This window comes from Phragmites australis, chromosome 11 (genome assembly GCF_958298935.1).
Source record: "Phragmites australis chromosome 11, lpPhrAust1.1, whole genome shotgun sequence".
Taxonomy (NCBI): domain Eukaryota; kingdom Viridiplantae; phylum Streptophyta; class Magnoliopsida; order Poales; family Poaceae; genus Phragmites; species Phragmites australis.
Genome location: NC_084931.1, coordinates 11,370,560 through 11,383,927, shown reverse-complemented (window position 1 = coordinate 11,383,927; position 13,368 = coordinate 11,370,560). Strand labels below are relative to the sequence as shown.

The 13,368-nt window shown below is 42.5% G+C and overlaps 1 protein-coding gene across 1 annotated transcript; it reads left to right on the top strand.

The window, feature by feature from the left end:
• Positions 1-726: 726 nt before the first annotated feature.
• Positions 727-5,310, top strand: LOC133885541 (phospholipase A1 PLIP3, chloroplastic-like). Its single transcript, XM_062325270.1, has 5 exons — positions 727-1,478; positions 2,204-2,734; positions 2,885-2,944; positions 3,550-3,966; positions 4,241-5,310. Exons 1-5 carry the CDS (start codon positions 882-884, stop codon positions 4,718-4,720), a joined length of 2,085 nt encoding a protein of 694 aa, XP_062181254.1. The 5' UTR covers positions 727-881; the 3' UTR covers positions 4,721-5,310.
• The last annotated feature ends 8,058 nt before the right edge of the window (positions 5,311-13,368 follow it).

The window sequence follows — 13,368 nt, the reverse complement described above, 5'->3', positions numbered from 1 at the left end:
GACCGCTACAAAGCTCGTAGCACATGTAGAACACTTCACGATTCTCCGGATAAAACTTTGCCTATTTAGCATATCAAAACGAGTGTTAGCCTTTTGTAAAAATGTATTAAATGTTACTTTGATTTTTTAAAGTATAACCATAGGGATATACATATTGTTCGGTCCTATCCTCCATGTTCAATTTTTGCACATATTCACATACACCAAATTTTGACATGATACACGGCTTTCTAATTGAGATAAAACATTTGGCTTTCATGGTTGTTGGTCCAGCAACTGCGTATCTCCACGAGGAGGGAAATTTTAATGTGCCACCGTTACACAAACCGATTTGCGTAACCAATTAATCAAAATCTCATGCTAAAAGTCATAAAAAATTTTAATAAAAATATGATGGTATAGTGCATGGTATCATCTACCATTTATAAAATTTAAGTTCAAACAACAACTTATACAAAGAGAAAAAAAGAAAAAATTCAGTGGTTCATACAGAGGTACTATTCACGGATGAAATTTTTTCTTTTTATTTCTCAATATACAAGTTACTGCTTAAACTTAAATTTTATAAGATAACAGATGATAGCATAATCTACACTATCATATTTTGATTGGCTGGTTATACAAATCAGCTTGCGTAACGGTGACACAATGAAATTTCTCAACGACGAGTCACCATGAAATCCACATCCGCAAACAATCCCACGCCCTCCTCTCTACTCCGCGTATATAGGTGCCGCCCTTCCATTTCTTTCCTTTCGATTCAGATCTTTTGCGCCATCGAAAGGAAAATCCATTCCTTTCTTAGCCCATATTTCCGTTACTTGCCCCCGTTTGATCCAACCACCCAAATAATAAAGACGGAAGCGCCACCAAGGGTGACCATGGACGTTTTGAGATTCGTGCGAGGCGTCCGGCCGCCGGCGCCAGCCGCCGTGGCCCCGCAACCCCCGGCCGTTACGTCAGTATCTGCCGCGCCGGCTCCCTCGCCGCACGTCGCCGCCACCGCCGCCGCCGCCGCCTCCCCGGCCCCCGGCTTCCACTCCCCACTGCTGCGGCTGTGGCCGCGCCGCGGAAGCGTCAGCGAGGGCGAGATTGACCGGGGGGCCGCAGCGGAGGCAGCGAGCGTCGAGGAGACGAGGGATCGGTGGCGTCATGGGGATGTGGAGACAGAGGAGGGGAGGGACGGCAACTGGGTGCTTCAGATATTGCGCGTGCAGTCGTGGTCGATGGACGACGCGGACCGCCGCGGCGAGGACAGTGCGGTGGCTGACGCGGGCGAGGCGGACAGGGGCGGCGAGCGGTGCGTGAGGTGCGGCACCGGAGCGGATGGCGATAAAGGCTGCGCGGTGGGCGACACGGTGGAGTTCGATAGGGCGGCGTTCTCGAGGTTGCTTCGGAAGGTGTCGCTCGCGGAGGCGAAGTTATACTCCAAGATGTCCTACCTCTGCAACTTCGCGTACATGGTCCCCCGGATCAAGGTAGCAGCAACCCGATAAAAAGGGGTCCTTTCTTTTCTCAGTTGGATAGTTAGTCTTCTCTGAATTTGTCATATCATCTGATCGATTTCTTGATCATTTCTATTCCTAAACATAACGCGGGAAAGATCGCTTTCTGTTTCAATATTCACTTCGTGGTTAATTTCTCTGACCTAGGGTTTATTGCATTAGATCTTTTTCGTAGAAGATTACTTATGCTGCATTAGCTGGATTGATGCTTAATGGAGAATTCGTGAATTCTTTGGCCATCTGAGATCTGACTTTTATTCAGCATCAGACTCTCCTCACAAAAATAAATAAATAAATCAGATTCAGTATTCTTGTTTCACTTGGGTAAGTAAAATAAGAAGGATCTTGACGTAATGTTTAATGAAAAGTTGAGTTTTTCTGTTGATTCTTTCATTCTGTGGTCAACACGTGCATATGGCTTCTGGAATCCATTAATTTGACGTGCAGAAGGACGTGCTCCAGACAGTTTGACTGTTCCACGATTCCCTTTGATTGCCACAATTGATACCCCTGCTTTGTGGTATTGTTACGCTAATCCTCTGGTTTATGGTTACAATTCGCTGCTGATTTTCTATTAGTTATTGGAAATCTGGACTTTTTGTGATACTCAGAATGCAATCATGTCTAATTTGAATCATGTAGGTTAATATTGCAGTGTCCTTGTTCTCATACTTTTATCTGTTTCTTTGCTCTTTCAGCCAAAGTATCTCCAGAAGTACAACATGAAGTTTGTGACATCGTCAGTTGAAGAGAGGGCAAAAGTTCCCATCCCTCGTGATCAGAAGGACCAAAAGCTGCAGGACAGGAAGAATCTAAAAACTGGCATTCCCTCGGAGGACCAGGAATCTATATGTGTTTCTACTCAATCAGAAAGAAAGCAGGAGAACGAAAGTGGCCACCGGATAAATCCATTGGCAGCTTACCAAGTTGCTGCATCTGCTGCCTCATATCTGCAATCTCGAGCCATGGGAGTTCTTCCCTTCGGTTCTCAGAGTGAAGCTAGGAGCGTTCCAACTATCCAGACCATTGTTAATGGTGAGCATGCTGAAGGTTTGACTATGGACGAGGCTTCATTTGTGGCCACGACGAATTCAATGACCTCAATGGTCGCTGCAAAGGAGGAAACAAAACAAGCTGTTGCCGATGATCTGAACTCTTCAAGATCTTGCCCTTGTGAATGGTTCATCTGTGATGACAATCTAAACAGCGCAAGATATTTTGTAGTTCAGGTAAAGCTAATAATGCCCAAGCTTATATGATAAAGGATTAAAGGCTTAGAAAAAGTTGTTCAGTCATTATTTGCTTTTTCAGATCAAACTAATACCTGTCATTAGCTTTGTATCTTGATTTGGTCATTGTTTGCTTTTTTAAATTTGCAGGGCTCAGAGACAATTGCTTCCTGGCAGGCAAACCTTCTATTTGAACCCATTAAATTTGAGGTGAGTTGTAAGTCATCTCAAATGTTTTGAATTGCTGGTTAAATTGATTTACAATTTCTCTTGTTTTTCATTTTACAAGTCATCTCAAGTATTTATGATGGAATACAGAGAATATTTTTGCAAATTAAATATTTTGTGCATTAGATGCTTCTCCATTGTCCAATAATGAATGTTATAGGGAGATTTTGTAAATTCAGTTGAGTCCTGTGATATTAGATTCTGGTTTAAGCAGCTAATCCTAAAGGTAGGCTATAAGTTATCCTCATACTTGACATCCCTTCTTGCCTTTTCACCTGGCTAACTCCCTAAATTCTTACTACACATTGACATTCTTATATTTTACAAAATGTCAATGAGCAGCAAAAATTTAACCCGCTTTTCATGTTTGTACTTGCTAAGATGGCCTCAGCCCTTGTGCCATTCATATGTAGTAGCAATGATGGACACTCCTGTGATCTTTACTTTTGAGTAGGGATTCCATAAGTATAGTGGCTCACATTTATCATCGCACGATTAATTTGTTATGGCATCTGCAACTTATTTTCGTGTGATACCAGAAGGAATTCTTGCCTTATGTAATTCTGTATGTTTCTTTTCTGGAACAGGGTCTTGATGTGCTCGTTCACAGAGGAATTTATGAGGCTGCCAAAGGAATATACCAACAAATGTTACCATATGTCAAATCTCACTTAAGAAGTCATGGTAAATTTTCAAGGTTACAATTCACTGGTCATTCTCTCGGTGGAAGTCTTGCTTTGCTTGTGAATCTGATGTTATTGATGAGAGGAGTAGCTCCAGCTGCTTCTTTGTTACCTGTCATAACATTTGGTGCACCGTCCATCATGTGTGGAGGTGATTACTTGCTTGAAAAGCTTGGCTTGCCAAAAAGTCATGTGAAGTCCATTACTATGCACCGAGACATTGTTCCTCGAGTATTTTCATGTCACTACCCTGATCATGTTGCTAGCATTCTGAAGCTTGTAAATGGAAACTTCCGCAGTCACCCATGCCTCACCAACCAGGTAAATCAATGTTTCTACTTTTTTATCCAAATTTTATTGTTTCACCTGCATCATAGAATGTTTGCTCTCTGAGTTCGTTATTCTAGGCTACAGGACATTCTCCGTCGTTAGAGTTGAATATAAGCTACATTTGAAATGTAGAATACTAGGCTGTGGCTACATTGCATTGTTACTTCCTTAATTAGCCTCTTTTTCTGCTTTAACTACTGATGTTGCAGTGTGACCTAAAGAGCTAGGTGTTAGTATAACCCTTTTTACTGTAACTTCACTGCAGAAGCTTTTGTATGCTCCTATGGGTGAGGTACTTATATTACAACCGGATGAGAAGTTCTCCCCACATCACCACCTTCTTCCACCAGGCAGTGGTCTGTATCTCGTCGGTGGCCAAAAAATGGATTCAGATACCTCATCCAGAGTACTGCAATCTGCATTGTCTGCTTTCTTCAACTCCCCACATCCCCTTGAGATCCTGAGGGAAGGTGGTGCCTATGGCCCCAAGGGTACCGTCTACAGAGACCATGATGTACACTTGTATTTGAGGTCCGTACGAGCTGTGCTGCGAAAGGAGATGAGAACTGAGAGGGAGAGGCGACGACTCCTGCAGTGGCCCATTCAGGTATATGGTGTAGTCACGAACATTGATCGGAGGCATGTGCTGAGGCAGCTCCAGAGGCATGCGCACTTGCTGGTCGTTTTCTTGTTGCCGGCAAAGCTGCTCTTCCTGGGCGTCCTGTCAGTCATCAGATCTCATTGATCCATCAGTTTGTACATTCGATTCATTCATTCATACATAATTCTTTCATCAAATGTCAAATGTGAAAAAAATTGTGTCAAGGGATAGAATGAGACATTGCTCAGCGTTGTATGAGCAAGTGTCTAAAAAAAAGTGTTGTGTGAGCAGAGGTCTGAAAAAAAGTGTTGTATGAGCAGAAGTGAAGAAAAAAGAGAGACTCAGATTCATAGCGCAGCTTGGAGATAGTCAAGGCTAATTTGGCAGAATTGCCTCTGAAATGCACCTAAAAGGGCATTGCTGATTGTTGATTTGCTGGCTAAGCATAGTTGAGATGAGCACGAAACTACATGTACATGTCTAGTCAACTGTTCAACATGGGTTGCTTAGAAGCAACTAACTAGTCGACGTCTCCGCATGGTTTGCCTTGAAAGAAAGTTCCGGGTGCTTTCTCAGCTGTCCCAATCGTTCAGTGTTCTAAATGCAAGCAAGGTAGGCAAACCACGGATCTTTCCGAGCCCTGCTTACTTCAAGGCCACCCGTTTACTACAGCTATATTTGCAGTAAGTAGAAGTCCGAATTTGTTTTCTATACATCTGGAGTTCATTTTTTTTACGCAGAAAGCATTCTTCCTACTTCCCTAGATTTTGGTGTTATTTTTCTCCCTGCCAACACATGTTTTTGTGAAGGAAATATCCGTGCTCTAGTCTAGTCTTGTAGATCGCTGCCGGCTGCTGCGATTTGGCATGGAAACGGAAAAGGTTCCCGAACCCGCAGCTTGCCAGCTTCCTAGCATCTGCGCCCGGCGGTCCACGTAACACAACTACACAAGTCGCCGCGGTGGCCCTCGCGGCCGGAGATGATGCAGCCGTCACCGCCCACGACGTTGCTCCAGCCGGTCAGAGTGTCAGGCAGACGCGCCATGTTGGACACGTACGAAGCAACGGTCTAAATGCAACACGTGTATCTGTACCGATACAGAGCCGGCTGGGGCGATGCCGGTGATCTCGCTACCTCTCGTACACGTCGGAAATGTGGCGCGATGTGGTATTTACACTCATTTCATAATTTTTTCGTGGCTTTTTCACGTATTTACAAGCCGGCATGGCTACAACGTACGCCGAAAAAGAACGTTGCTCTCTGCGCCTGCCCTTTTGGGATTTAAAAACTCCGTTGAACAAGCAAATAGCTATCTGCGTTCTAGGGCGTCACCTGTTGACCGTTTTATTCATGATTTTCGATCTAATCAGAGGATACTCTCACCTGAATATATAATCGACATATGCTTTGTAAGGGTTCCAATGAGTGCCAGTCGCATCTCCAAATTGGGTTTGGAATTTCCAAATCAATCATCTGAACTCAAAATCAGCATGGGGACAAAGGAATCAATCCCTGCTACTTTTCTATCACTAGTAACCGTGCACGCGTAACGAACATGTGCAACTCACAGCGTTTACAAGCAAACTACGATTTTAAAACTTTACGGACACTTATTATAATTAGACCTAACGCAAATCAATTAACCGATACGCAATATATATTTTCATAAGCTAACATATACTAAGATGGTTTTATGATATTAAAAAGAAAAATTAAACAATATATCAAGTAAAATATGGTTAAATAAATAGTTATGTGTAAAAATAACATTATAAATAATCTCTTCCCAAACCATCTAATCCTGTAGTGTTAAACACTACGTGAAAAACAGACAAAAAAGAAACAAAATTAATGACATGTCATAATATGACCCATCACTTATAATAATAGTGATGAGTCATTGTTGTGATCTGTTATTTATTACCGGTCATAAGTGACAGATCAAGTTTTGATCTATCACTTATTACCAGTCATAAATGACGGGTTAAGTTATGGTCCGTTACTAATAACCAACTTATCAGTTGCAGGTCATCCTAGAGAGTCCAGTTCGATGAAACAGAACAAGTGAACGAATTTTAATTAATCAATCATTAGATGTATTAGTCAATCAGTTTTCTATCACAACTTAATTTTTTCTTATATAATAAATATATACATAGCATGATACTATAATTTTTTATTTTAATTTTATTTTTCTCTTATTTTTTTCTCACCTCAGCAGTATTAGAATAGGAAAATTATACATTTCTGCTCAAGTTTGATGTAAGAAGTGGTAGCTATAGATGCAAAAACTTTACGGGCTCAATCTTCCGGACCATTTTTGGCCTAAAAAAATTCACCGAACCCGATAAAGTGGGGGAGAAATGGATGTAACTTTTTATGTAGATGTCTACAGAGTAAAAAAAATATCAAAAACAGAGTGTATGCAAAAGTTATGCGTATTTTACCGAAGGTCACCCGTCACTTATGTCATTCGGCAAAAAATGTTAAAAGCATAAAAACAATTTGGTAAAAAATAGTCATAAGTGATAGGTCATAATCGTGACCCGTCACTTATGACTATCATAAGTGAAAGATCACGGTTATGACCATCACTTACGACCTTCGGCAAAAAATATTAAAAGGGTAAAATATATGGCTTCCTTCAGAATGCATGCGAGGGTGAGGTGGTAAGCGGGTTGTGCGCACGAGGAGAGGTCACGGGTTCGATTCCTACAGAATGCAGAGTTCAAAAACAATGTGAAAATAGCATGTGATACGTGGCGAATGATGATGACCCCTGCGTTGGGATGGCTCGGGTGAAAAAATATATTTTTAACTTTTTTTGTGTCTAAAAAACACGAAAAATATTCATTAGTCATAATGGGTCACAGTTATGACCCGTCACTTATAACCTTTATTATTGACGGGTCAAGTTGTGACCCGTCAACAATGACTTCATTGATGACGGGTCTTTATCTGTCACTTAGGGCTAGTCATCAGTAACGCGTTCAGGGTAACGGGTGTGGGACTCATCACCATGACGGTTATAACCCGTCACTTATGACCCTTTTTCACATAGTGTAAAAAACTATCGTACAACTTGGAGGTGTTGTGTTTAGATTTATTTCTATTGTACTTCAATATGTATACAAAGAATTTCATCCTCAGCTTGTACCCATCATGTACGTGCATTATATATCACCAGTATAATGCTCATGCGTTGCAATGGTAAGTTTAAAGAAACCGTACAAGTTTAAGCACGTCCAAGCTAAGCATCCAGCCAGAAGGAATAGTGGTACATAGGCACACTAATATACTATTGAGACATATTTAGAAATGAGCTAGTGAGTAGCAGCTAAATGTCACCACAAGTTTCAGAAGTTCAGAAAACACAAAAAACTAACCAAAATCAAGTCTAGTACATTACTCTAGAACAACACCAACGCTTTCAGATGAATTCACCCCTTCACGATCTTCTCCACATGTTCCCGGGTCAATTGTGCAGCCATCTTGAAGGAAGCTCTTGCTATTGCTCTCAATACAATGTCTTAACAGAAAGTACTATTCATGTAAACAAAAACTAAAGCAAATTGAAGCAAGGCCAGGATAATTCACAAGGGTGTGCACAATGCATAATCCAATGATAATCAAACACATATGAAGAATTCATTTATTCGCAAGATAAAGAACTGTTATAAATCATCGAGCAGAATGAGAGAAGCTATCAAGATTAGCATGAATAATCTAGCTCTATATATTTCTATATGCATATCAACATGACAACAAAATTTATCCTGTGAAATATGTATATGCAATAGAAAAAAGGGCACCAAAAACATGGGACTCCAAGCTCAAGAGTCAAGAGTAACAACATAGTCAATCAAACTAAAAATACTAGTCATCACTTGCACTAAAATAGCCAAAGGGGTGTAATCTGATTATCTGAGCAAGCCTGGGCGACGGTATAATTTTTGTTGTAATTGTTCGCGACTCTTAAACATTACAGCTAAGATGATCGATAAATATGCCTTCAAAATAAATAAGATTTACAGGATGTGGACCATTAAAAAACCAAGATAATGCTCCTAGGGGGTTTTCACTCAATGGATCCTAACACTCAACTGGGATTACACTCAATGGATCATTCAGCAATGCCTGCTCCTCCATCTACTGATCAATTTTATGGAGCACATACCTTGTATCTGGGACATATCTTTGCTCATTTACCTTCTTTTCAATCTTTGGTGGAATCTTTGAATGTAATCTTTGTTGTGGTGTTGGTGAGGTTGATTTAGCAATTACTAGCTAAGCGCATGCATTAGGTAAGAAGGATAAATGAGGGGATAGTTGGTGGGGATCACATATATAGTGATCTCTTCTTCCATCTTTTGCTAGCTCCAACATTGTAGCTTGTATATATCCTATTTGGCCAGAAATTGTGAAAATTTTGATTTCTTCTACAATATATTTCCCTGCCGCTACCGTTGCTAGAGATCTTCACTCCGGCTGCCTCCCTGCCACCTGATACTCCTCCCACGACTCTCCCCTCTCGTTCCTAACCACCCACCACACCCACATCATCCTCTCTGCAAGTCGCTACCGACCTTGCGTCCTCCATCGTAGATCTCACCCTTTGGTCATCGTCGTCTGTAAGCCCTCGTCCACTGTCGCCCACGGGGATGCCCAAGGAGGTCGCACCCTCCTCTCTCTTGTCGCCACTTGGATCTGAAGCTGGCCTTCCTCTCCGCATGTGTCACCGCCCGCCTAACATCCTCCCTTGCAGATCTCACCCCTAGGTCGTCTCGTCCAAGCGCCTTCTTCCACGGTCGTCCTCCTCTGTCCTCGTCAATGTTGGATGTCGGGCTTGGTGCGGTGGCCTCGATCCTGGCATGGCCCTCACAGGGACGTCAGATCTAGGCAAGGCTCCCACAAGGGTGCTGACAGAGGTCGCTTCCAACTACACATACAGCGTGGATCCCCCCACCCCCCCCCCCCATCGCCACCGTCCATGTGCCCTCTTCCACTATCACCTTCCTCCACCCACATCGTTATCGACTGCCAGGCAGGGTGTGGTAGCCTTGACTTGTTGCTACTCAGCTCCAAAGTTGGGCCTCACCATACCAACTACATGGAGTTGGTGACGGAGGATGTTTTTTCTTCTTATGCAAACTCTGGATCTCTAGTGAGCGCTACCTGGCCAACTCCTTTCCTCTATGCGGTTAAGGGCAAGGATGTGGCCTCATCGCAGGACTTTGTTTAGTGGGTTCCGTCAATGGTGGTGGATCCCAGTCGCTCTCCTAGTGTTTGTTGCAGTAGGCAGCCGACTTCAGCCACCCACGGTCGTCTCTGCTATCAGGTTTCACGGCCACCACTCCGCTGTCAGGTCTCTTTGTCATCATTGAACTCTCATCGTCAAGGTGCATGCCTGGTACCTACTGACTTGATTGATCAATGCTTCAACTGTTTCTTTGTCGACCACTTTTCTACGAACTGCAAGAATGCGTCACACTGCTTCTGTTATAAGCATGAAGGTAAGAAGGCTCGCTATTGTATGGATGCTTGGTCTCCTGAATGCCCGCAGGTGAGAGCTTGGTTGAGTGGCCAGTCCTGTTGGGTAATGGGCAAGCTACTCTAGCCTAAAATAAAAATTTCTACCGTATTCACCCAAGAAACCATGTTAGTAGGAGATCATAGATCGTTACCACTCAATACGCAGTGCAGCGGAAGAAGAGATGGAGTAGACCGATCCAACATCGTGCACGTCAAACTCCTCGATCAGCTTCTCAATCAGATCCATGACCAGCCCCACGCAGGTGGTCACGCTCCCCGACCAACTCCGAGTAGGTGGCCGTGTTCCTCAACCAGTTCCTCGACTAGCTCCCGATCAAGTCTATTATGTTCTCGACCAGTTTTGAGTGGTCGTGTCGTGCTGTTCGACCAGATCCGAGTGGTCACGTTGTGCTCCGTGATTAGATGAGCAGATATGTCGACCAGTTCATCACGGCCGGTGACCAGTCTCAAACATGTCACGATCAACTCGTTGAGAAGATTAGCACCGCAATAGCAGCAGTGCCTCTACGATATCCACACGTACTGGGTAGAAACGCCGAGCACCAATGTGCTAGCACCGCACACGCAGCTAGGGTTTTGGGAGATTATGTAGAAGGTTGTGGCTAGGGTTTTGGAGTGACTCAACCTTAGCACGCCCTAACCACGCCTCTCCTTATATAGAGCTCACCAATGGGCTCCCACGTTGGAAGCCCTTGAGGACTCTAACTTCTCATAGATCACAATCTAATCAAAACCCATATACAAATCCAATTCACTTGTTTTGTTCCAACCCATTAAGTGTGTGACCCGTTAGGTTCATGTACAAACGGCTACCACTCGGAACCCTTTCCAAACCTAAATCAATAGCGGTCCCTAGCAGGACATGTTGACTCCCGAGTATACACAAAATATCGTATCGGTTGAACCTTGGTATGCACATGCACCGATCCCTTAGCCTCACGATACTAGTCAAGTTCAAGGCGAGATACGTGCCACCCTTGTGATAGCTCGACCATTCACTCGATCAAGTAGTGGATTCATCATGACTAACTCTTTAATCATATTGGCATAACCATGCACTTTCTCGATCCAACTACCTTGAGGATCTCAGAGATATCTCTCTCGTTATCAAGGAGGGGCAAATTTCATCTTGATCGCTTATACTCCACGACATGTTTAATGACAAGCCCAAAAACTACCTTTATGACTACCCAGTTATGGAATAGCATTTGGCAGCCTCAAAATATGCCACTACACATTCTGAGAATCAATGACGATCTCAGGTCTAAGGATCCTATAGGTACACCATTTGAGACAACAATTGATGACACATCATAAATAACAATCCCAGCAATACCTCAAGGTGGGTCTATCCAACATCATGTTCTCTAACATAAATATCCACATTATTAACTCGGTACCTCTATACCTATGATTCATGAAACGTGATCATCAATCAATACATGTGCTGGTCTCATGTATCATCACAATGATATACGACCAGGGATCAACTAAGAATAACATCATGATATAAACAAAGAGTTTCATGAACAAGTCATATACTTACCAATCAATGTAAAAGGTAGTCATTCTTGGAATAATATATTATTCAAAAGTACATTAACATAGATGTGTGATATAATCATTTTATGATTGCCTCTGGGGCATATCACCTTCAATCTCCCACTTACACTAGAGTCAATCATGTAAGTATTTAATATCCATAGCTCTCATGTGCACCTCATGCTTTAGCCATAGGAGTGGCTTTGTCAACGGATTAGAAATATTCAAATCCATGTGCACCTTGTATATCTTCATGTCACCCCAATCTAAAATCTCTCGAATAAGGTGATAGCGTCGTAGTATGTGGTTGAACTTCTAATGCAACCTAGGTTCTTTGGCTTGTACAATGGCTCCACTATTATCACAATAGAGATCTATTGGACTAGAAGCACTAGGCATCACACCTAACTCAGAAACAAAATTTCTGATCCAAATAGCCTTCTTTGCAACTTTAGAAGCTGCGATATACTCAGCCTCCATCATGGAATCGGCCATCGTTTCTTCCTTGGATCTCTTTCAACTCACTGCTCCTCCATTGAGGTAAAACACAAAACCAGATTCCTATCTCGAATTGTCCTTATCGGTTTGGAAGCTAGCATTGGTGTAGCCATTTACAACAAGCTACTCCTCATCTCCATAGACTAGGAACATATCCATAGTTCTTCTCCAGTACTTGAGGATACTCTTTACTGTTACCCAGTGACCTTCACCCGGGTTTGATTGGTATCTACTCGTAACACTTAGAGCACAGGAGACATCTGGGCATGTACAAAGCATGGCATACATGATGGATCCGATAGCAGAAGCATATGGGATCGCACTCATTTTCTCAAGCTCATCAGTGGTCGAAGGACACTGACTCTTGCTGAGAGGGATGCCATGTGACATCGGCAAGAAACCCCTTTTGGAATCCTGCATATTGAACCTTTTCAATACCTTATCGATGTATGTATTCTGGCTTAATCCGATCAGTCTTCTTGACTTATCTCTATAGATGTTTATGCCCAATATGTATGCTTCCTCTCCTAGATCTTTCATTGAAAAACTCTTTTGCAACAAAGATTTGACAGCATCAAACATCGGAATATCCTTACTAATCAATAAAATGTCATCTACAAATAAAATCAGAAACACAAGTGCGCTCCCACTAGCTTTTATGTAAACACAAGGATTTTCTTCATTCTTAATTAAACCAAACCCTTTGACCACCTCATCAAAATGAAGATTCCAACTTCAATAAGCTTGCTTCAGCCAATAAATGGACTTTTGCAACTTGCATATCTTCCTAGCATTTTTTGGATCGACAAAACCTTCAACCTATGTCATGTACATATTCTTACTTAGGTTTCCATTAAGGAAAGCCGTTTTAACATCCATCTGTCATATCTCATACTCATAATATACGGCAATTGCTAGGATGATCCGGATAGACTTTAGCATTGCGACGATCGAAAATGTTTCATCATAATCAACACCTTGAATCTGCCTGAAACCTTTTGCCACCAATCGTGCCTTATAGATGTGAACATTTCCATCAACGTCTATCTTTTTATTAAAAACCCATTTGCACTCAACTACTTTGACACCATCAGGTGGATCAACCAAGTTCCAAACTTGATTATCGTGCATGGATTCTATCTCAGATCTCATGGCTCCAAGCCATCTCTCAGAGTCTGGTCCAACCACCGCTTCCGAGT

Coding starts and splice junctions, on each gene's coding strand:
- LOC133885541 (XM_062325270.1), top strand. CDS start 882: ATGGACGTTTTGAGATTCGTGCGAGGCGTCCGGCCGCCGGCGCCAGCC. Junction 1,479..2,203: donor ACATGGTCCCCCGGATCAAG/GTAGCAGCAACC, acceptor TTGCTCTTTCAG/CCAAAGTATCTCCAGAAGTA. Junction 2,945..3,549: donor TTGAACCCATTAAATTTGAG/GTGAGTTGTAAG, acceptor TTTCTGGAACAG/GGTCTTGATGTGCTCGTTCA.